This window comes from Salvelinus sp. IW2-2015, linkage group LG4q.1:29, assembly GCF_002910315.2.
Source record: "Salvelinus sp. IW2-2015 linkage group LG4q.1:29, ASM291031v2, whole genome shotgun sequence".
NCBI lineage: Eukaryota > Metazoa > Chordata > Actinopteri > Salmoniformes > Salmonidae > Salvelinus > Salvelinus sp. IW2-2015.
Window position 1 is genome coordinate 83,012,815 of NC_036842.1, and position 23,301 is coordinate 83,036,115.

Here is a 23,301-nt window from a genome sequence, read left to right on the forward strand (position 1 = left end):
GTGGTAGTCATGCATACAACACTGGAGGGTGGAGGTAGGCAGTCCCACAGCCATGAGCTTCCTGTTTTTGCTTAAAATACTTCAAAACAATTTTATGCRCTGTTAAATGTCATCGCAATTAGAACTTGAAGCACAGACTCTTGGAGGGCGGAAAAGATTGACATGAATTCTATTTTTGAATGGTTATAGGTTGAGGTCCCCGCCCCTCTACATCAACTCCATAAATCAATATTTTTGTTTTCTAATGACAAGCTGTTCCATGTCGTGTCTCCCTGGCAGGCAGGCTGGCCTCAGCCTCATTCTCTTAACAAAAGCATATCACACATCTTTGAGCCGGGGCCAGAAGTCTGTGTGCATACCTGTCATTCCTCACAGGTCCCGTATTAGTGTCAAGTGGCTGAAATCGCTGAAACGAAGAGTGGGTCGCTCGGGGTCAATGAAGGGATTACGCTAATTTGACACAAGAATACAGAGAGGACAGGGAGTCGATTTGACTCCTCTCAGCGAGTCGCTGAAAAGGCATGTCAGCTTTTCAACACTGATGGGGCCAGGCACCAAGGAACTAAGGGCCAGTAGAGGCCAGGGGTATTACAGCTGCTGTTGACTATAGCACACTCTGGCTCATGTACAGATTAAAGTGTCTGACTCTGAGCTCTGTTCCTCTGATCTAAGAGTAGAGGATGTAGTCACAGCACACTGGAACTCCCACCAGTAGATTTCAGTCACTCATCAGCAGGGGATTGTAATATCGCTGTGTATTTAATATCTATATTCAAAGAATGTTGATTTCAGATTGTGTAATGTGAACTTTTCCCCCCTCCATAAGTTTAATTGTACTCATTTGTAGGATAGTCAATAGATCACATTTTTATTTTGAGCTACTGAAGAAATGTGGTGGTAATACTGTGTTGTTCCATAGAGTTTGAGTTGGACCCCTGGCTGAGGTTGACCTGTATAGAAGGTGTAGGTCAGGCACAGGTCATTCCACTAAATACAATGGTCACATGACACATTTACCAATTTCACCCAAGAATTTGGGCGATCAGGAATCTGATAATGCTGAGCAAAAAGTTTGTGGTGGTTCCCCTTCCTCTGTGATTGTTGTGTGGGTTTTTAGAGCTCATATATGTAGAATCATTTAACATGCCTAAACAGGCTTAATATTATTATTTCATAGTTCTCAGGTATCTCAACCCAAATAGAAGATTTGTAATTTTTGTTCTATTCCTGTCTATACAGTACTAGGTTAGGGTGCAGTTTGCTCTCATCTAAAACCTGTATTTCTCTCATCTAAATCCATCTAGCCTCTATTGTCAGACTCCAGTCACCCAAGTCATAGACTGTTCTCTCTGCTACCACATGGCAAGCGGTACTGGAGTGCTAAGTCTAGGACCAAAAGCCCCCCCCCCCCCCCCCCCCCCAAGCCATGAGACTACTGAACAATTAATCAAATGGTCACCTGGTCACTTTACCCCTACCTACATGTACAAATAACCTGGACTAACCTGTAACCCCGCACTGACTCGGTACCGGTACCCCCTGTATATAGCCTCATTATTTTATTTTTTAACTTTTTTTKTAACTTCAGCTAATTTAGTAAATATTTTCTTAACTGCATTGTTGGTTAAGGGCTTGTAAGTAARCATTTCACGGTAAGGTCTACACCTGTTGTATTCGGCGCATGTGACAAATACAATTTAATTTTGGTAGCTATGTTTGTAGTTACAGTATGTTCTGTGTCAGTAACTAAGCCCTACATCCACACTTTATAGGTGTTAATCACATCTTTGTTGGTGTATTGTGCAGAGGAAGCTTGTTTGAAGGGTGAGGAAATTAATAAAAAATGGCAGGTGTTTGGTGGGTGACTGGCTGGCTGCCACCCTTACACCCAACCCCGGTGCTGTTTTGTAAATGGTGTATGGCACAGGGAGGATATCTCCCACTCCCCCCAGCCCTGCAGGTGCTTCCTCTGTTAGTGCCCTACACCTGTGGATAAATCAAACCACTGACATTTATGACATATTTATGAGCCAGAGAGGGGGAAGATGGATGAGGGGGAGGGGAGCGAGCGTGTCTACATACAGTACGTGTTTTTGTGTAGCCCCTGTGTCAGTCGAGTTTCACACCAAGGTGTCACTGTAGAATGGTTATCAGACTTCTTGGCTATTGACCTGTAGCTCATGATGTCAGACTGAGCAGAGTACTTTTACTCACCTTTCATTTTTGGAGCCTTTTCTATTATAAGATGTAGCTAGTCTAAATCAAAAGTTGTTAATGAGCATTCTGTGTAGTAATCTATAATGATCATGTCAACATCGGACTACATTAAACAGTTTTAAAGTGGAGTTGCATTAAACACTTGTGCATCACAGATTGGGGATAGCTGTGACATGAAAGTGAGTAAACGTTATTATGCTCCTGTTTCTCCAGCAGGCCAGAGCCAGCAGCGTTTAGAAGAATGGGTTCTGGTCCCGTGGGCAGGGTGGCCCGTAGACGCAGCAGTCTGCCCCCCAGAGTCGAGTCCCTCCGCCTGCTCCGGACCAGGACCCCCCAGTCCCCATCGCCCCCTCCCTCCAGCCCAGCACAAACACTGACCCATCAGAGACGGAAAACAGCCCTATCCAGGTAAGCTGGAACCTACTGTCTACATTGTGTTATAGAAGACTGGATCAGGGTTGAATTCATTAGTTGGATTCTGTGGCAAAATATTTTGTAATGCTTACTCTAGGAACCAAATGGAAACAAGCGGAGAAAACKGGAAGGGCCTAAGTGAATTCGTCCAATAGAAACACGTGTTTTGTTGCAAAACATTTTCTGTTTGGAGTAAAMGGTTCCCATTACAAAATGTTTAACAACATACGAAACGTTTTGCAATGGAATCCGACTAATGAATAACCCCTAGGAATTTAACTGATATGCAGACCAATAGACCAATAGACTGGATCTGTTTTCTAGCTTGGGGCTTAGAGTCGCAGTAACTCATTCCAAAGTGTCTTCCTGACTTGAGTTCATCTGAAGGAGGTGAAATCAGATCCATACTCTATTTGGCGTTGGGCTTGAGAGATGTGATACCTGCTGACAGAAGTGTGGTTGTAGTGTTCTTTTTAATTAAAGGGATCACCACTCATATTGCGTAATCATGTTATAATGACAGATTATTGTTCCTCCTGGAATATGAGGTATAGGGAAGTGTAACTATATAGTAATAATATACACCCCAGATCAGAGATGAACCATGTAACATGGAACAGTAATCTCCTCGTTGTGTAATCAGCTGTAACGACACCTCTTGAACTGAGGACCCTCACAGCCCCACCCCACCATTTGAATGTGTTGTTCGCAGTAAATTATTTATTGCCTTTTTAAATGGTTTTGCACTCCAAGCAGCCAGTCCCCTGCTGTATCTCATAATATGCTCCTGTCCGGGCCACCTATGTACAGTGCCTTGACCTGCCCTGAGAGACATTACGTCAGTGTTCTGTTTCCCTGTAGCGTAGGCAGGGCTGGGCCACAATGGTACCAAAATAAACCAGAGAGCTTGCCTTCCTATAGTGCCTACTCTCTGAATGGTACCAAAATGAACCAGAGAGCTGCCTGCCTACTGCGTACTCTGTCCCTGGAAGTTCATTCAGTGTCTGCAGGCATCCTGGGAAAGCCAGAAGCTCTTAGGAGGAGTGGTGGAAAATGACAGTCGGAGTGYCTCTTTATCTACATGTAGGCCAGACTAGTGCAGTGTCAGCTCCCTCCCTCCATAAACTCTGATCAGCACTACAGAGCAGATGTATTCATAATCGGGCACCTCTCTGGCAGCCCCCCAGAGCTCTCCCCTCTGACACACCAACCAACCTCACTCCCATTGGAAAGAACAGCCATGGTCAGAGACTGGAGCGGATGAGTCACACTGCAACTAGGAAAACGCTTGATTAGTGAACAGATTGGAACTGCTCTATTTTGGTCTGATATAGTGTTTATATTATAATGTCCATTCTCTGGACATGTGGCCCTAAACACTGTGACTAGAAATCCACATTGTGTTGTTGTAACCTGACGCTGGATGCTGCTCCGTGGGATGATCTGAATAATTGGTGTTGTGATGCCTTGTTAGTCTTCATGTACTGTCCATGTGATCTAACTTGACAGACAAATGTGTCATAATAACATCATTCCATCTGACATCTTGCCAGGGACAACCTAACTGCTAGTGAAGTGGAAAACTAGCTTGACAAGTGTTTTTCTCACCCGTACTTTGCCTACTGAGCAGACCGAAATGGAGAGGGGCGAGTTGGTGTAAAGCGCGACTCAATTTTGTCTGAGAACTAATTTCAGCGTTCTGTGTAATAGCTATTTACGTGACTGTTGATCGTTTTCACTGAGCTATGTGGGAAAGTGTTTTATGCCAGACTGCGTGTGTTAGAGTTCACAACCATGTGTTTCACGACTGAACAAGTTGTGCTTCCAGTTCATTCACATTGTTTTGTGGTTTTGTGACTTAACGGGTGTATAAATAAGACAAGTAAACCATCCCTCTCCAACCAAAGCAATTGAATTACGTAAATACAGTTGACATATTTAAGACAAACTTTATTCATGAAAGGACAAGCAAAATATGTGCGACAGCTATAACTGTCTGTTTAAATTCACATCTAACAAAGACACAAGCGCCATAGACTGGCACACTTGTTTGCCTCACTGACTAGTTAGTCAGCCCCACTCACATCACTGTATGTACAGTTGAAGTCGGAAGTTTACTTACACTTTAGCCAAATACATTTAAACTCAGTTTTTCACAATTGCTGACATTTAATCCTAGTAAAAATTCCCTGTCTTAGGTCAGTTACCACTTTATTTTAAGAATGTGAAATGTCAGAATAATAGAGGGATTTATTTAAGCTTTTATTTCTTTCATCACATTCACAGTGGGTCAGAAGTTTACAGACACTCTAAATTAGTATTTAGTAGCGTTGCCTTTAAATTGTTTAACTTGGGTCAAACGTTTCGGGTAGCCTTCTACAAGCTTCCCACAATAAGTTGGGTGAATTTTAGCCCATTCCTCCTGACAGAGCTGGTGTAAGTGAGTCAGGTTTGTAGGCCTCCTTGCTCGCACATGCTTTTTCAGTTCTGCCCACAAATTTTCTATTGGGTTGAGGTCAGGGCTTTGTGATGGCCACTCCAATACCTTGACTTTGTTGTCCTTAAGCCATTTTGCCACAACTTTGGAAAGTATGGCTTGGCGTCATTGTCCATTTGGAAAACTCATTTGCGACCAAGCTTTAACTTCCTGACTGATGTCTTGAAATGTTGCTTTAATATATCCACACAATTTTCCTGAATCATGATGCCATCTATTTTGTGAAGTGCACCAGACCCTCCTGCAGCAAAGTACCCCCACAACATGATGCTGCCATCCCCGTGCTTCACGGTTGGGATGGTGTTCTTCGGCTTGCAAGCATCCCCCTTTTTCCTCCAAACATAACGATGGTCATTATGGCCAAACAGTTCTATTTTTGTTTCATCAGACCAGAAGACATTTCTCCAAAAAGTACGATCTTTGTCCCATGTGCAGTTGCAAACCGTAGTCTGGCTTTTTTATGGCGGTTTTGGAGCAGTGGCTTCTTCCTTGCTGAGCGGGCTTTCAGGTTATGTCGATATAGACTCGTTTTACTGTGGATATAGATACTTTTGTCCCTGGTTTCCTCCAGCATCTTCACAAGGTCCTTTGCCGTTGTTCTTGGATTGATTTGCACTTTTTGCACCAAAGTACGTTCATCTCTAGGAGACAGAACGCGTCTCCTTCCTGAGCGTTATGACGGCTGCGTGATCCCATGGTGTTTATACTTGCGTACTATTGTTTGTAGAGATGAACGTGGTACCTTCAGGCGTTTGGAAATTGCTCCCAAGGATGAACCAGACTTGTGGAGGTCTATTTAAACAAGTTTTATTGACTCCAACCTAAGTGTAGGTAAACTTCCGACTTCAACTGTTTGTTTGTGTGGGACTTGGAGGGGGATTATGAAACATACTGTAGGATATCCCTTTAGAGAGGCACAGTGTTGATGCATGGGAAGAGCAGTGTATGTGTGTCATGATATGGTCAGTGGTGATTTTAGCATGTAAATCTTGGTGGGGCAAAATAAAAATGTGAGATGCATGCCAGCAAAGCCACTACATAACACTTAACAATACATGAATTGCACTATAACGGTGACAAATGGTGCCCACAAACTGTTAGAGCCAACATAAAGCTGTCCCAACAGCAGAGTCCCAACACTTTACCACTGCTATACCTGGCTATCAGCGTAACCTTGTCTGGCAGAGAAACAGTTCGTTCAGCCTCATTTATTGCCTTTAAAAAAAACATAGCTGAAAAGGCTGACTTGCTTAAACAAATGTGGTTTATACTGACAATTCAGATGGTTAAACTATGGCATAAGGGGATAACAAGCAGATAAGCATAATTTCAATTAAGACATTAATGAGCGAGCTAGGACGGAGTCAATATAACAATTTTTTGCAATGACGATATTTAGAGCGACAGAATTCAGAACATGCACAGTTTTTTTCCCCCCCTGTACTCCAAGTCAGAACCGTAGGATAAATAAAGGGGCTTTTTTTTTTTTTACCCTTTATTTAACTAGGCGAGTCAGTTAAGAACAAATTCTTATTTTCAATGACGGCCTAGGAACAGTGGGTTAACTGCCTTGTTCAGGGGCAGAACGACAGATTTTTACCTTGTCAGCTGAGGGATTCGATCTTGCAAACTTTCGGTTACTAGTCCAATGCTCTAACCACCGCCCCATATAAGCAGACAATGAAAGCTTGATGAATACATTTCTCAAAAAAACAGTTATAGGCTACATGTGCACCACCAAGTCAGAACATGAGGTGAAAATAGACCAAATTATTAGGGTGAGGCACACTTAGTATCACTTTCTTAGCTACGGAATACATATCTACCTGGCATATTACATAATTTATGCAACAGCATACAAGACATTTTTGGACTCGCCTTGCTGTGCTCACGTGAACAGGAAGGTGGCATGGCGGTCCTTCGTGGGCAAATTGTCAAACTTTCATCAATCTGCCATTCTCTGGATTTATGGCACTTTCAAGACAACTGGGAACTCAACTTTTTATTTTATATACACTGCTCAAAAAAATAAAGGGAACACTTTAACAACATAAATGTAACTCCAAGTCAATCACACTTCTGTGAAATCAAACTGTCCACTTAGGAAGCAACACTGATTGACAATAAATTTCACATGCTGTTGTGCAAATGGAATAGACGAAAGGTGGAAATTATAGGCAATTAGCAAGACACCCCCAATAAAGGAGTGATTCTGCAGGTGGTGACCACAGACCACTTCTCAGTTCCTATGCTTCCTGGCTGATGTTTTGGTCACTTTTGAATGCTGGCGGTGCTTTCACTCTAGTGGTAGCATGAGACGGAGTCTACAACCCACACAAGTGGCTCAGGTAGTGCAGCTCATCCAGGATGGCACATCAATGCGAGCTGTGGCAAGAAGGTTTGCTGTGTCTGTCAGCGTAGTGTCCAGAGCATGGAGGCGCTACCAGGAGACAGGCCAGTACATCAGGAGACGTGGAGGAGGCCGTAGGAGGGCAACAACCCAGCAGCAGGACCCACCTCCGCCTTTGTGCAAGGAGGAGCACTGCCAGAGCCCGCAAAATGACCTCCAGCAGGCCACAAATGTGCATGTGTCTGCTCAAACGGGGCAGAAACAGACTCCATGAGGGTGGTATGAGGGCCCGACGTCCACAGGTGGGGGTTGTGCTTACAGCCCAACACCGTGCAGGACGTTTGGCATTGCCAGAGAACACCAAGATTGGCAAATTCGCTACTGGCGCCCTGTGCTCTTCAGATGAAAGCAGGTTCACACTGAGCACTGTGACAGAGTCTGGAGACGCCGTGGAGAACGTTCTGCTGCCTGCAACATCCTCCCAGCATGACCGGTTTGGCGGTGAATCAGTCATGGTGTGGGGTGGCATTTCTTTGGTGGGGCCGCACAGCCTCCATGTGCTCGCCAGAGGTAGCCTGACTGCCATTAGGTACCGAGATGAGATCCTCAGGACCCCTTGTGAGACCATATGCTGACACATGCACATTTGTGGCCTGCTGGAGGCATTTTGCAGGGCTCTGGCAGGTGCATTCTCAGTGGATGCTGCAGGTTACCCAAGTGCGTCGGAAGCAACTGCTTGCACGCACGTTACCACTCCACTATGTCTCCCTGTCATGGCTTTTGCGCCATCAGTACAGATATCAACACATCTTCACCACCAAAGTCCATTTGATGTCACAAGCTGTCCAGTACTTTAAAAATATTCTCTCCTGTTGTCCTGGTTTCCAGTGGTTTGCAGAAGAGGATGTATTCCTTAATTGACCCCCCMTAAACGTAACGGACATATACCAGGAGCTGTGGCCAGGTCCGCCACSTCTGTTGACTCATTCAGCTGTAACGCATAGAATTTACTGGCTTGTATGCGAAGCAGTAATTGTTTCAAAACATCTCCTGCCATGTCACTGATGCGTTGTGAAACAGCATTGTTTGATGAAGGCATTGTCTGTTTAGTTTTTTGGGGCCTTTTCCCCCAACATTGTCCCAGCCATATCTGCAGCAGCAGGAAGAATTAGGTCCTCCACAATAGTATGGGGCTTACCTGTCCTAGCCACTCCGTAGCTCCCTATATAAGAAATGTTTCTAGCCCCTTCTTATTAATAGTATATGTTGCCCTCATACATGTCTTACTACTCGAAACTCGTCTTAATTMTCACTCAAACTCCTGTGGCTTATTTTCCAAATTGGCATGTTTTGCTTCTAAATGTCTGCGCAAGAGTGAAGGTTTCATTGAGTTGTGAGATTAGTACTTTTGCACATGTACCACTGTGGCTGAGGAAAGGCACTACTCCCAATATATAAGTCAACCCCAAATCAATGTAGTTATCATAAACATCAAGAAGGCGCATCCCTTTTTCAGGACACTGTATTTAAAAGATAATTCGTAAAAATCCAAATAACTTCACAGGTCTTCATTGTAAAGGGTTTAAACACAGTTGCCCATGCTTGTTCAATGAACCATAAACAATGAATGAACATGCACCTGTGGAACGGTCGTTAGGCAATTAAGGTCACAGTTATGAAAACTTAGGACACTAAAGAGGCAATTCTACTGACTCTGAAAAACAAAGAAAAATGTCCAGGGTCCCTGCTCATCTGCGTGAACGTGCCTTAGGCATGCTGCAAGGAGGCATGAGGACTGCAGATGTGGCCAGGGCAATAAATTGCAATGTCCGTACTGTGAGATGCCTAAGACAGCGCTACAGGGAGACGGGGCGGACAGCTGATCGCCCTCGCAGTGGCAGACCACGTGTAACAACACCTGCACAGGATCGGTACATCCAAACATCACACCTGCGGGACAGGTACAGGATGGCAACAACAACTGCCCGAGTTACACCAGGAACGCACTATCCCTCCATCAGTGCTCAGACTGTCTGCAATAGGCTGAGAGTGGCTGGACTGAGGGCTTGTAGGCCTATTGTAAGGCACACACGGCCCTGAAAGAACTTCATTGGACTCTATGTAAACTGGAAACCACATATCCCGAGGATGCATTTATTGTAGCTTGGGATTTTAACAAGGCTAATCTGAAAACAAGGCTCTCTAAATTTTATCAGCATATCGAATGCGCAACCCGGGCTGGGAAAATTCTGTATCATTGTTACTCTAACTTTCGCGACGCATACAAAGCCATCCCTCGCCCTCCTTTCGTCAAATCTGACCACAACTCCATTTTGTTGCTCCCAGCCTATAGACAGAAACTAAAACAGGAAACGCCCGTGCTCAGGTCTGTCCAACGCTGGTCCGACCAATCTGATTCCACGCTTCAAGATTGCTTCGATCACGTGGACTGGGATATGTTCTGGATAGTGTCGAGCAACAACATTGATGTATACGCTGATTCGGTGAGTGAGTTTATTAGCAAGTGCATCGGTGATGTTGTACCAACAGCGACTATTAAAACSTTCCCCAACCAGAAACCATGGCTTGATAACAGCATTCGCGCAAACTGAAAGCGCGAACCTCTGTTTTTAATCAGGGCAAGGCGACCGGAAACATGACCGAATACAAACAGTGTAGCTATTCCCTCCGCAAGGCAATCAAACAAGCTAAGCATCAGTATAGAGACAAATGTGGAATGTGGCAGGGTCTACAGTCAATCACGGACTACAAAAGGAAAACCAGCCACATCGCGCACCCCGATGTTTTGCTCCTAAACAACTTCTTCGCTCGCTTTGAGGACAATACAGTGCCACCGACACGGCCCGCTACCAAAACCTGCGGACTCTYCTTCATCGCAGCCAACGTGAGTTAAACATTTAAATCTGTTAACCCTCGCAAGGCTACCGGCCCAGATGGCATCCCTAGCTGCGTCCACAGAGCATGCGCAGACCAGCTGGCTGGTGTGTTTACGGACATATTCAATCAATCCCTATCCCAGTCTACTGTTGCCACATGCTTCAAGAGGGCCACCATTGTTCCTGTTCCCAAGAAAGCTAAGGTAACTGAGCTAAATGACTATCGCCCCGTAGGCACTCACTTCCGTCATCATGAAGTGCTTTGAGAGACTAGTCAAGGATCATATCACCTCCACCCTAGACCCACTGCAATTTGCTTACCGCCCCAAAAGGTCCACAGACGACGCAATCGCAATCACACTGCCCTAACCCATCTGGACAAGAGGAATACCTATGTGAGAATGCTGTTCATCGACTACAGCTCAGCATTTAACACCATAGTGCCATCCAAACTCGTCATTAAGCTCGAGACACTGGATCTCGACCCCACCCTGTACAACTGGGTCCTGGACTTTCTGACGGGCCGCCCCCAGGTGGTGAGGGTAAGAAACAACATCCCCACAAAGGTGCATTCTCAGCTCTCTCCTGTACTCCCTGTTCACCCATGACTGCGTGGCCATGCACGCCTCCAACTCAATCATCMAGTTTGCAGACGACACTACAGTGGTAGGCTTGATTACCAACAACGACGAGACGGCCTACAGGGAGGAGGTGAGGGCCCTCGGAGTGTGGTGTCAGGAAAACAACCTCACACTCAACGTCCACAAAACAAAGGAGATGATTGTGGACAACAGGAAACAGCAGAGGGAGCAGCCCCCTATCCACATCGACGAGACAGTAGTGGAGAAGGTGTAAAGTTTTTTTTTWWATTCCTTGGCGTACACATCACGGATAAACTGAAATGGTCCACCCACACAAACAGCGTGGTAAAGAAGGTGCAACAGCGCTTCTTCAACCTCAGGAGGCTGAAGAAATTTGGCTTGTCACCAAAAACACAAACTTTTACAGATGCACAATCGAGAGCATCCTGTCGGGCTGTATCACCGCCTGATACGGCAACTGCTCTGCCCACAACCGCAAGGCTCTCCAGAGGGTAGTGAGGTCTGCACAACGCATCACCTGGGGGCAAACTACCTGCCTTCCAAGACACCTACACCACCCGATGTCACAGGAAGGCCAAAAAGATCATCAAGGACAACAACCACCCGAGCCACTGCCTGTTCACTCCGCTATCATCCAGAAGGCGAGGTCAGTACAGGTGCATCAAAGCTGGGACCGAGAGACTGAAAAACAGCTTCTATCTCAAGGCCATCAGACTGTTAAACACCCATCACTAACATTGAGTGGCTGCTGCCAACATACTGACTCAAATCTCTAGCCACTTTAATAAATAAAAATTGGATGTAATAAATGTATCACTAATCACTTTAAACAATGCCACTTAAAACATACCCTACATTACTCATCTCATATGTATATACTGTACTCTATACCATCTACTACATCCTGCCTATGCCGTTCGGCCATCGCTCATCCATATATTTTATATGTACATATTCTTATTAATTCCTTTACACTTGTGTGTATAAGGTAGATGATGTGAAATTGTTAGATTACTTGTTAGATATTGCTGCATGGTCGGAACTAGAAGCACAAGCATTTCGCTACACTCACATTAACATCTGCTAACCATGTGTATGTGACCAATAAGATTTGATTTGAATGAGCGTTACACGAGGCCTGTACTCTGGAGCAGGATCGATTTGGAGGTGGAGGGTCCGTCATGGTCTGGGGCGGTGTGTCACAGTATCATCGGACTGAGCTTGTTGTCATTGCAGGCAATATCAACGCTGTGCGTTACAGTGAAGACGACATCCTCCCTCATGTGGTACCCTTCCTGCAGGCTCATCCTGACATGACCCTCCGGCATGACAATGCCACCAGCCATACTGCTCGTTCTGTGCGTGGTTTCCTGCTAGACAGGAATGTCAGTGTTCTGCCATGGCCAGCGAAGAGCCCGGATCTCAATCCCATAGAATTACTGATGCTAGCATTGGATGTGCTCGTGGAAGCAGAACAACTTGTCATCGACAGGTGCAGGTGTAGCAGTACTACCAGTAGAGCTGGTATGTGTGTATATGAATGCGGGCCTTACTTTTCTTTAACCATTTGTCAATTTTCGAGCAAACTGAATGAGCAGCAGCTACTTTTGGCTAGATACGGACCGTTAGTGGATTTCCCGCGAGAGCGTAATGGTTAATGTGATTGGATGTTCATTATTTGACTAGGCTACCTGTATTTGACATTATTATTTCGCTGAACACGAGATGGTTGAATTTTATTTTTGGCAGTGAAACAAGGCTACTCAGGCAGGGGGGGACCACCCAAATGTATAGCCCCACTGGAAAATATAAATGGACTGTTTGAAAATGTGAAGAAGAGAGGGGGGGTTAAATGTCAATCACATTTTTATTTGGCGTACCCCTGACGGCACAGTTTGTGCCCGACGGCACAGTTCCAGTTTGGGAATACCTGTTCTAGAAAAAGGCCAGAGTTCCGAATTTACAATTCCGAGTTGGATGAAATTTCAAAATGTATTTGTTTCCCCCCCCGAGTTCCCAGTTGTCTTGAACTCACTCAGATTTGCAGTTCCGAGTTAACAGTTGTTTTGAGCGCGGCACAAATCATGCTTCATTGACTGCATGGCCAGCATGGTAAACTAGGAAAATAGACCCTTAATCTTAGACTTCATGACGATAACTGCTAGCTATGACTTTGAAAGTATGATGTTGACATGATCAGTCCAATCAAAGCTACTGTAGATATGTGATTTGATGTAATTTTATCTGTGGCCAATGACCTTGAGCCTTCTTGGGTGGGCACCTCTAATGTAACTATATGGCAGCACTCAAGGGGCTTGAATTTTCCAGCTCTACCCTTCGACTTGGCGGTGACGTAATGTCCTCATAAGTGACTGAACACTGAGCCAATCATGGCACACTGCTCTGTATTTTCTGCTGGGTTGCCCCACCTCCACAGAAAGCACTGAGCTAGGCTGAAACACCTGCATTTTGGAGCTGCCGTACTCAAGAAAACAACAGAGAGACCATGTTTGTATGCGGCTTTATTAACTCAATTATATATCTTTTTACATTGGTTGCAAACTGATATGTGACACATTAATGCCAAAATAAGATGCAAAACAGGAAAGCCTGTTTTTTATTCCTTTTTTTGCTAAAAATGTGAGGCTCAAAACTGCCCTGAATGACGGGTCGCAACTGGATACGGCCATATGCTGCTGTTCAGAGAAGTGGGTGCCCGTCTCCTCCCTCCCCTCTGATCGCTGAGGGAGGAGAGACAGTACAGGTCTACTGGGACCAGATTAGGACATGGCTGGCAGGGTGACTCAGTAGTCATATGCTGCTGAACATGCTTTAACTCTGGAACCTGATCACTCACTGTGTGTGTGGTTCAGTAGTACTCTAGTTATTTGTTCAGGTGTAAGGCTTATGTAACCAACAACAAAGGGAAATGGGGCATGGGATCTGTGATCAGTGCGCCAGCTATTTTATACATATTTCAGTGGAGCTCAATGGGAATATTTGTTTTGAGACTATGCAAACTGCGCAGGACTACCAGAGCTGTTTGTCAAGAGTAAAAGCAATGATTAAACAAACAGATATTATTTTATGGACATGTATACTCTTAGCCTCCACCGCCATGCTCCCATAACACTGTATACAACAGTTGCCTTTAATTTTTCATGACATCACTCCTGATTTCCCAGCATTGGCCTGCTGTTCAGACGGGCTAGTGTTTCCGTGGAGAATAGGAACAGAGGGAAATCCAGACAGTGCACATGCTTGGGAAACATGATTCCATGTGAAGCTTTGCAATGCGGATGTCACAGATGGATAAGTAATCGAATAAGTTGTCTACTGTAGGTTTAGATTCCTAGTATAACAGGCGAGAAGAAACATTTATTGAATTGACTCTTTAATAACTTCTTACCAATACTTTGTAAGACTACAATGGAAGAGCATGTTGAGTATCACACCCACTTGTCTGTCTAGAACCCTCAACTCAACTCTGGACCTCAAAGCCAGTTTCACTGTTCTTTTCTCCATTGGTTCCCTCTAACCAGGGACTGATTTAAACCTGGGACACCAGGTAGGTGCAATTAATTATTAGGTAGAACAGAAAATCATCATGCTCTGGACCTCGTAGGGTACGAGTTAAATATCCCTTGTCAAGAACATGATCAAAGTGTCAATGACCTGCAGGTTAGTCAGAGGAGCAGTTAAGGTAGAGACCCTCTCAAAGGTCCTCAGACCTACCAATACCTTTGTCCCAGGCAGCACACCTGTATTCTCACTGGCCAACATTGTTTCAAGAGGATGAGAGAATTAGTCATTTAGCAGACACTCTTATCCAGAGCGACTTACAGTAAGTAGTGAGTGCATTATTTATTTTTATAGACCATCCTCTGTCCATAGGTGTCTTACTTGCTGTATCATGAGAACTCATTCCAACCGAACAGACCCCCCCCCCCCCCCCACCACCAAAGGGACAAGAATTATTATCAAATATGTGTGCTCGTGTAAGTGTTCAGTTTAAATATGCATTTATTCAGCTATTGTGGGAAAGTCCTACTGCTGAGTCATTCATTGACCAGGAAAACATTTTGTGACAGTCCCCTGCCTTTTGTGGTTTCTGCTGCAGTGAAATTGAATTTAAATTATGCATGCTGGGTGTCTGCTTGAGCAGAAAGACAAAAATTGCCCCCTTTGTCCAAAGTGGTGACGCTCTCCTCGTGACTGTAGAAACCACCATTCTGCTACTACATGACAGCTAGCCTAAATGTTTCAGTAGAGCAAGTAGCCACAGTCAGCCATTGTTAATGGAGTTTGTGAATGTCAATCACATTATATGGATTTAAAATGTATTTTCTTGGCAAATAAATTTCTTGGCGTTGTAGCTAACCCGGATCCTGTTGTAATGTTGATCTCAGTATATCAATTTAGCACACTAATCTAGAGTAGTAGACTTTCACATGCAGCATAGATTCTGCTCTGATAATCCTTCATAGAGGTCCCAGGAGCTGAAAGTTAATATGGGAGTGAAGGATTGCATCTGATTGCCACAGGTCTGTTTCACCTGTAGTCCTGCCCTGCCATCAGCACCTGTGATCGCTCTACTGCACTCTCACCCAGCCATTCACAGGCTTTCACGTTCAGGTCCCACACGGCCAGTGTTGCGCTAGAAAAGGCCTCTCGGTATCACTGACAAAGGTGGCTTTGTTCACAGCAAGATGCAATACTTGCTCCTCATTGTGGCAGACTCTTTCGAGTCCTCTGGTTCTTTTGACGCATGTAGGACTTTGTGTGTGCCGTAGCAACCCCTGACATTACAAGGTTATGCTGACCTCCGATAAGATATCTTCTGGAGTTATATTTTATCACTGTCTTGATGTATAATGTCACCTCTAATAGTGGTAGTACTGCCCATAGCCTCCATTGCCCTAGCCCAGTTAAAGATGGTGTTCAGTGTGTTCATTCTCACAAAGTTTTGTATGAACAGAGCGTTGCACCATTCACACGTCAGAGGAGGACACAACACTGCGGTTTCCCTCCTCACCATCAGGAGGTAGGGTCGCTGTCAAATACAATTAGACTTTCCCTCATCTCATGTCTATCAGCCCCACAAGGACCACTGGAGCAGCCTTGTTTTTCTGTCTCTTCTAAAAAGGGAGTGTATTCCTCTTACAGTATGTAGTGGTCTATGGAGCGAGGCGGGCAGGGCCCCTGCCATTCAGGATTAGCTGTCAGATCAGACGTGTGTAGGGCGACTGGACCAACCTCTCCTGCTCTAACCAGACTGAATCGGCTCTGACAATGGCACCTAGCCTAACGCGATGGGCAGAACCTGTTCAGCACACTGCAGGCCACATAAAAACACCATACTTTTTATCACCTCAAATTAAGAGGTATTTACTACATGGAGGGGGGGCTAGTGCTCAATAATGGGGTGACAATGCTTGAAAAGGGCATTGTGACATTAAAGATTTTAATCCCGACTTGGTGCATGTGCTGTTATGCATGTCTCCATCACCACTCTGGGGATGTTTAGCTGTATGTATGTATGTGTGTGTGTGTCCTTAATTCTCTATCAGATTAGCTCTAAATATAGCATGATCAAGGCCATATCAGGCTATGCTTTTCATGAAGTGATTTTAAATGAGGCTACAGTATAATACAGTTGTCTATGTTCATTAATGTGGAGGACTAGAGTACTCCTCTGAGGCAGAGTTGCAGTAGTTGGTTGGTAGTAGTACTTCGGGCCCTGTGATGTTCTGTAATCCAGCTCCCACAGCATGGTTTCCTAGGAGACCTGTTGCGAGCAGCTCAAGGCTCCATCACCGAGCCTCATCTCCAGCCCCCCTCCGGACCTCCACATGAAACCCAAACCCCAACAGTGTCACAGGCTCTAGCGCCACTGCTTTTTCACCAATGCCCCCAATGCAGTAGTATTAAACCATCATGATAATTAACGTCGCACAGGCATTGTGTTCATCTTTTAGAGGAGTCTGGGGGACATTGTGTTGCTGTCTGAAATGTCTCATTCCCCCTCCGCTCTCTGACTGTTTGTGCGGCGCAAATGGAGTGTGTCCCTCAGTGTTTTGGCATCTGAATATCTGGGCATTGAAGGTTCCATACAGAAGCCTGGTGTGGAGTCTTTTGCGTGAGAAATGAAAAGTGCTCTTAGAGCCCGAGGAGGGAGAGTGCTCCAGCAGCAGGCATCTCCGTGCTTTTAGTGCTCTCATTCTGTTTAGTTTTTTTCTCTTCTTTCCCTGTGGAGGAATGTGAAAATCCCTTTAAAAAAACAACTCATTCCTTTGACCTTTACCGGGGCAATTTATTTTAACATTAGGCTACAGAAATAGCCACAACACTTTAAGTGCAAATCTTTTCAGTCGGTTTTGTTTTGGGATGTCAATGTGTGTTTTGTCCACGTCTACATTTATACTCTGAACATTTTAGAAAAATATGTTTTCAGAATAACTTGTTTGCTCAACAATCCAGATCTCCAGTCTCTTTCGGTATCTAGACTTAGAAAAATGTTTTGTGGCTAGCTTCAGTTGAATGCCGTTTGAAAGAGCATGGGTGCAGTGCCACGACCCCCAGTCCTGTCAGCGCCACGACCCCCCAGTCCTGTCAGCGCCACGACCCCCAGTCCTGTCAGCGCCACGACCCCCAGTCCTGTCAGCGCCACGACCCCCCAGTCCTGTCAGCGCCACGACCCCCAGTCCTGTCAGCGCCACGACCCCCAGTCCTGTCAGCGCCACGACCCCCAGTCCTGTCAGCGCCACGACCCCCAGTCCTGTCAGCGCCACGACCCCCAGTCCTGTCAGCGCCACGACCCCCAGTCCTGTCAGCGCCACGACCCCCAGTCCCTGTCCAGCGCCACGACCCCCAGTCCTGTCAGCGCCACGACCCCAGTCCTGTCAGCGCCACGACCCCCAGTCCTGTCAGCGCCACGACCCCCAGTCCTGTCAGCGCCACGACCCCAGTCCTGTCAGCGCCACGACCCCCAGTCCTGTCAGCGCCACGATCCCCAGTCCTGTCAGCGCCACGATCCCCAGTCCTGTCAGCGCCATCCGTAATCTTCTTTCACTGGTTGATAATGTATTTTTTATACTGATCACTCGCTCTCCACTTGTCATAGGGAACTGTCATCAAGATGTCACTGCCTGAATAAGACCAACCCCTTAAGGAACACTCAGGAGTCCCAACTCATCTGAGGAAAGGAGGACCTGCACTTGATGGTACTTTTGTTTATTACAATGCCCTCAAAACCCAACACGGAGGACTACAGAGTAATGTCCCCATGGAAACTTTTTAAACATCACATGCAAGATCCAACCTTCCTGGATGTCTTAGATTAATCACTGCTCATAGTTGTGAATATCATTGTCCTAGGAAGGGCCTTCTGATATGGGGCATTGCTCCATATCCCCTTTCCAATGTTTGTCCTACCACTGCTACCCAGCGATTCAGCACTCGCTGGGTAGTAAGAACAGTGACTTTTCACTCAGCCCTCTCGTGCGACGACTAGGCTAAAGGTGGGATTTGCTGTGTCTCATCATATTTTAGCACTGCATGTGGGAGTGTATATTTAGTTGCGAATTCTACCTCTGGATTTCTGTGACGTCGCTCCAGTGGAGTTGTTTGTTGTTTTCATGTATCTTGTACTCGTAGAGACGTCAATGTTTTTATTGTAAAGCTGTTTTGAAATAATAAAATATGAACTCTTCTAATGGTCGGTCATTTATTCACTAGAATGTTTCTGAGGGTGGTCACATGTGGAGTCACTGCTCGAGAAGCTCAACTCAATACAACTATACAAGAGATTAGAAACGTAACGTCTCTACATAGAGGTAACGTTTTGGATTCTATGATGAACAGTGGTGATGGTGCCACTACTGTTGGATTTGACAGATTCTGTTATGAGTTAATCAGTTAAATAGTTATGTTGACTAGATAAATTGCAGCCAGTCTGAACTAATGTCTTTAGGCAGCTAGTGCACCATCCATTTACATCTAGACCCTACATGTTTGACCAGAGGTTCTTGTAATGTTTTTCTCCAACTTGGTTACAAACTTTTCACTGCACAAACATTGTGGGTGATCATGTGTGTTTTGGGAGGGTATCTGCCTCTTTCACGACATTTAATGACAATCAGCCCCTRGAATTACCTGAGGTGTATGTAGGCAGCACTACACAACCACACAATTGTTCACTCTAATGGAACAGCTGCGTGACGTTTTTGTGGAAGAGGCGGATTCTACTTTCCCCTACTTATGTAACTGTCAGAAAAGCACTGTAGTGGAGAAAGACTGGCAGACGAACAATACAGATTTAACCTGGTTTTGTTATTGTGATTTAGTGCTCTTATAAATCTGTCAGCTCACAAGGAAAACTAAGTCAACTGGAAAAGCTGTGGAATGAGGGGAGTGTGCTTTTGGTCTTTTTTGATCCCACACACCGATACTTGGCTGGCTGAAGAAAGCGCCGTTTTATTTTGATGCGTTTTAGTTTTTTCTCTTTTCCCCTCCAGTAGGTGGATTTAACTAGCGTTGCTCTGTGATGATGCATGTTATCTCATTCTGCTTCTTTCCGKTTTTTTCTCTTGCTATTTCACTCTCGCTCTAAGTTAAGGTAGTGACCTATTAAAAGCTCAGGAATGCTTTGAGTGGACCCTCTGACCTTGTAAGGCTGCGTTTAGACAGGAATCCTGATTCTATTTATTTTCCACTAATTGGTCTTTTTACCAATCACACATCCTTTTCAGAGCTCATCTGATTGGTCAAAAGATCAATTTGTGAAAATAAAATATCAGATTCTGTCTTCCTGTCTAAACGCAGCCTAATGGCTCTGACCCGGTAGTTCAGGGTCAAAGGCAGTCCTCAGAACCTGGCCAGGACAGAGGGGAGGAAGGAGGGGTGGAGGGCTCAGGGGCACAAGTGCTCCCCATACCTGAAGCAAGAGTGGGAGTTTGGCGGTCAGCAACTTTTGTTTACATCCCCCAATGTCTCCCGTCTCACCTGCTTTCAAACAGGACATGGGTTAATGTTATTGCATAATTTTCTCATCTATTGTAACAGTATGAGGCCGTGTGTGGCATATTAGATGATACATTTAAACTTTATCCAGTTCCACAAAACATATTTCCAAAGGTTAACACATACAAAACAAATAAAAAATCCAAAAGTTCTCATAAAGTAGACCGAAACACAACAATTGTAGTAAAACATTTACATTCAAACTAGTTATTTTGGTCTCGTTTCCCAGAAGTCTACTKCATTCTCCTAATCCAGTCCTGTATGCTGTGTTTTGGTTTCAACCATACTTATATCCTTATGTGTCCACTCAACCTCATGGATAGAGCAGATACCTTTTAGGCAGGTACGTCCACCCACAGGATGCAATTTGTCTTCCAGTTGTTCTGGGAGATGAGCTCTGTCAGCTCTTGTTAAAGACACATTAACATCTGCATGAGGGGGAGGCACACAGGGTTGAATTATTGACAGCACACTGTTTCTCTCACCTCTAGTCCAGGTTCACTACAATCCTTTTAGGAGTTTCTAAATTCTTTGTGCTCTTTGACGTGCCCATGATTCAATCTTTATACATTAATGAAAACAGATTTTGATAGTACCTAATCTTACACAGGAGAGCACACTAATGACCTAATTACACAGAGGTGAGAGAGCTTCAGTTTTTACTCATGTTAAAATGTTGCCCGCGCACACCCCCCCTAACCCTCTTGTGATATGGGAAGTGAGAAGGAAAGGGAAAGGTGCCGCCTGCTTCCTGGCATTCATCTGTTGGGATGAGTGGGACTAGAGTCAAAATGAACATCCGCCACTTCTGAACTGAACAGACCTGACACACAGGTTATACTCATCTTGAAAAACACAATAAAAACATTAACGTTTATCTCTAAACAAGAACAAGAATTGCGTACAAATCAACTACTAAATGTTCATGTTTTTCAGTTAATAACCATGTATAATCACTATATGTGGAAACCCTGACAGATGCAAGATATGCACTTGTCATTAGTCATCTTCCTGCTGTTTCACCCTTCATAGAGAAGCTATACTCTTGTTGATTTCCAATTTAATAATCATTGTCATTAACCTATCCAATAATTAATTAAAAGGAGTTCAAGACACTATTCCTTCTGACCAGCCCTGTGTGCCCACACAGTAAGGATGACTTACAGTACTGTAGCTTTCTCCTCCATATAACCACTAATGAAAACATTGACTGGACTTCAGTTATTCTAACTTATTGTACTGTGAGGTTTTTATATACAGTTATTAGATCTTAATTTGACATCTTGTCACAGCAAAATAATCCTGCAGCAACAGGATTTGAACGTTTAGTCTATAATGTTGCATGATCGATGGCTAGGCTATTTGGCTGAAAGTAGGCTACTTGAGAAGTGCAATACTGTTAATATAACCGTGGGTTTTCAGTGAATTTATGTAAATCACGAAGCTCATCTGCATGTCCTGAAGTGCAGGAAAATTCTCAGCACCAAAAGAGTGATCAAATTAAGATCCTGTACCATTAAATTTAAAYGATGATGATCGTGAAGTGCAAAATTATAAACAAACAAATCGTCAACTGCTGGTTTTGATAATTAGCTCTTCTGGTCAGGAGCATTGTTATAAATCGTCATGGCACCATGCCTGTTAGGAGCTGTGTTGTTCAGAGGGTAACATTAGAGGGCCCAAATGTATGACTTGCATAATGGATGAGTGTTGTTGCGTAGCACTAACATAACTCCCTGTTCAGCGTAAGTGTCGTGACTGGCTCCTGTGAGAACCTGTTTAAATGCTGTGAACCTGCTCTTTACTTCACCCGTTCCTACTGACAGACAACATAATATATGCCAGCTCCAACCTGTTCACACCGATAGCTCTGATTGCTGCATGGGAATATCGGAAGTAGTAGGACTCGAGCATATGAYTGTTGGTAGTATATCATAAAAGCAGGACCTAGCTAATGGCTGGCCCACCAAACATGACCTTGTTTTGCCAATGCATAGTTGCATTTTTGCAATGTAACATGTTTGATTTTTTTTCTAGTTCAGTGCATGAATATGTTATGCCAGTTGGAAGGGAAGTGTACACCCGTGTACACACACACACACACACACACACACAACACACACACACACACACACACACACACACACACAAACACAAACAACACACAGGTATGTAGAGGGACACCTGTGTCCTGTGCTGTGTGAGTCATTAAAAGGGGTTGACACACACAGGCATGTTTCGTCTTTAACAGGCCCGTGGAGCATGAGATCAAGGAAGCCTGCTGAATGTATTTACTATGGTAAATGTTTAATCCAGCCAGCCTTTCCAACTAGCTGGATGCCTGTTTGCCTGCAGCTCTGTGTTTCCCAGTCCTATGCAGTCGAAATCACAGCACAGCACCGCCAAGGTTCGGTTACAGGGAGATGTTGGCGAATTTGGGTTCACAGACATTACGAGAGGAATGGTTGTGGTTGCATTCTGTGCTGTGCTAAACCATGCAAGTCAGTGTGATCTATACTGAGTGTCCAAAGCTTCCCACAGTTGTCAAGTTGTCTGGATGGCCTTTGGGTGGTGGACCTATCTTGATACACACGGGAAACTGCTGGGCATTAAAAAAACTGCAGCGTTGCAGTTCTTGACACAAACCGATCCACCTGGCACCTACTACCATACCCCGTTCAAAGACACTTAAATATTTTATCTTGCCGATTAACCCTCTGAATGGGACACGTACACAATCCATGTCTCAAGGCTTAACAATCCTTCTTTGAACTGTCTCATCCCCTTCATCTACACTGATTTAACAAGTGACGTCAATAAGGGACCATAGCTTTCACCTGGATTCACCTGGTCAGTCTGTCATGGAAAGAGCAGATGTTCTTAATGTTTTGTACACTCAGTGTATTCCCATGTTTGTCGCCTAACTCTAACATGGCATGAATTGGTCCTATTGGGCCTGCGTGTTAGAACAACAACATTAAGCTGCTTTGGTTTCAAAACTAGGAGCAGGAGGAATTAACCCAACCATACCCCTTCCTATAAATCAATATGGCTGAGTGGCTCCTCGGGTTGAGTGAGTTATGACAAGCACTGTGAGAGGACTGTGTCTGTGAGTTATGACGGGCCCTGTGTCTGTGAGAAATTACTCTCTCTTACATGGCACCAAACAGCCAGGCTGAGTTGTTGTCATCAACGATTCATAAGGCCACACCCTAGTCTTCATGTTCCATGTTCATCCAGCTAGATTGACTGATGAACAGAACAGAGCAGACAGGCTCATCAAGTTTATTAGGCACTTAGCTA

General features: G+C 44.7%; 1 protein-coding gene across 2 annotated transcripts in view; it reads left to right on the forward strand.

Moving 5' to 3' along the window:
- si:ch211-266k8.4 (carabin) overlaps positions 1–23,301 on the forward strand; it is a 99,765-nt gene that overhangs the window by 30,301 nt on the left and 46,163 nt on the right. Inside the window, exons 14-15 of one of the 2 annotated variants that reach the window (XM_023985891.2) lie at positions 2,431–2,625; positions 18,101–18,688. In XM_023985891.2, the coding sequence (XP_023841659.1) occupies positions 2,431–2,625; positions 18,101–18,176 (271 nt within the window). In that variant the 3' untranslated portion in view covers positions 18,177–18,688. Of the gene's footprint in view, positions 1–2,430; positions 2,626–18,100; positions 18,689–23,301 lie in introns of those variants that run through there. The other variant, XM_023985892.3, reaches the window with a different exon arrangement.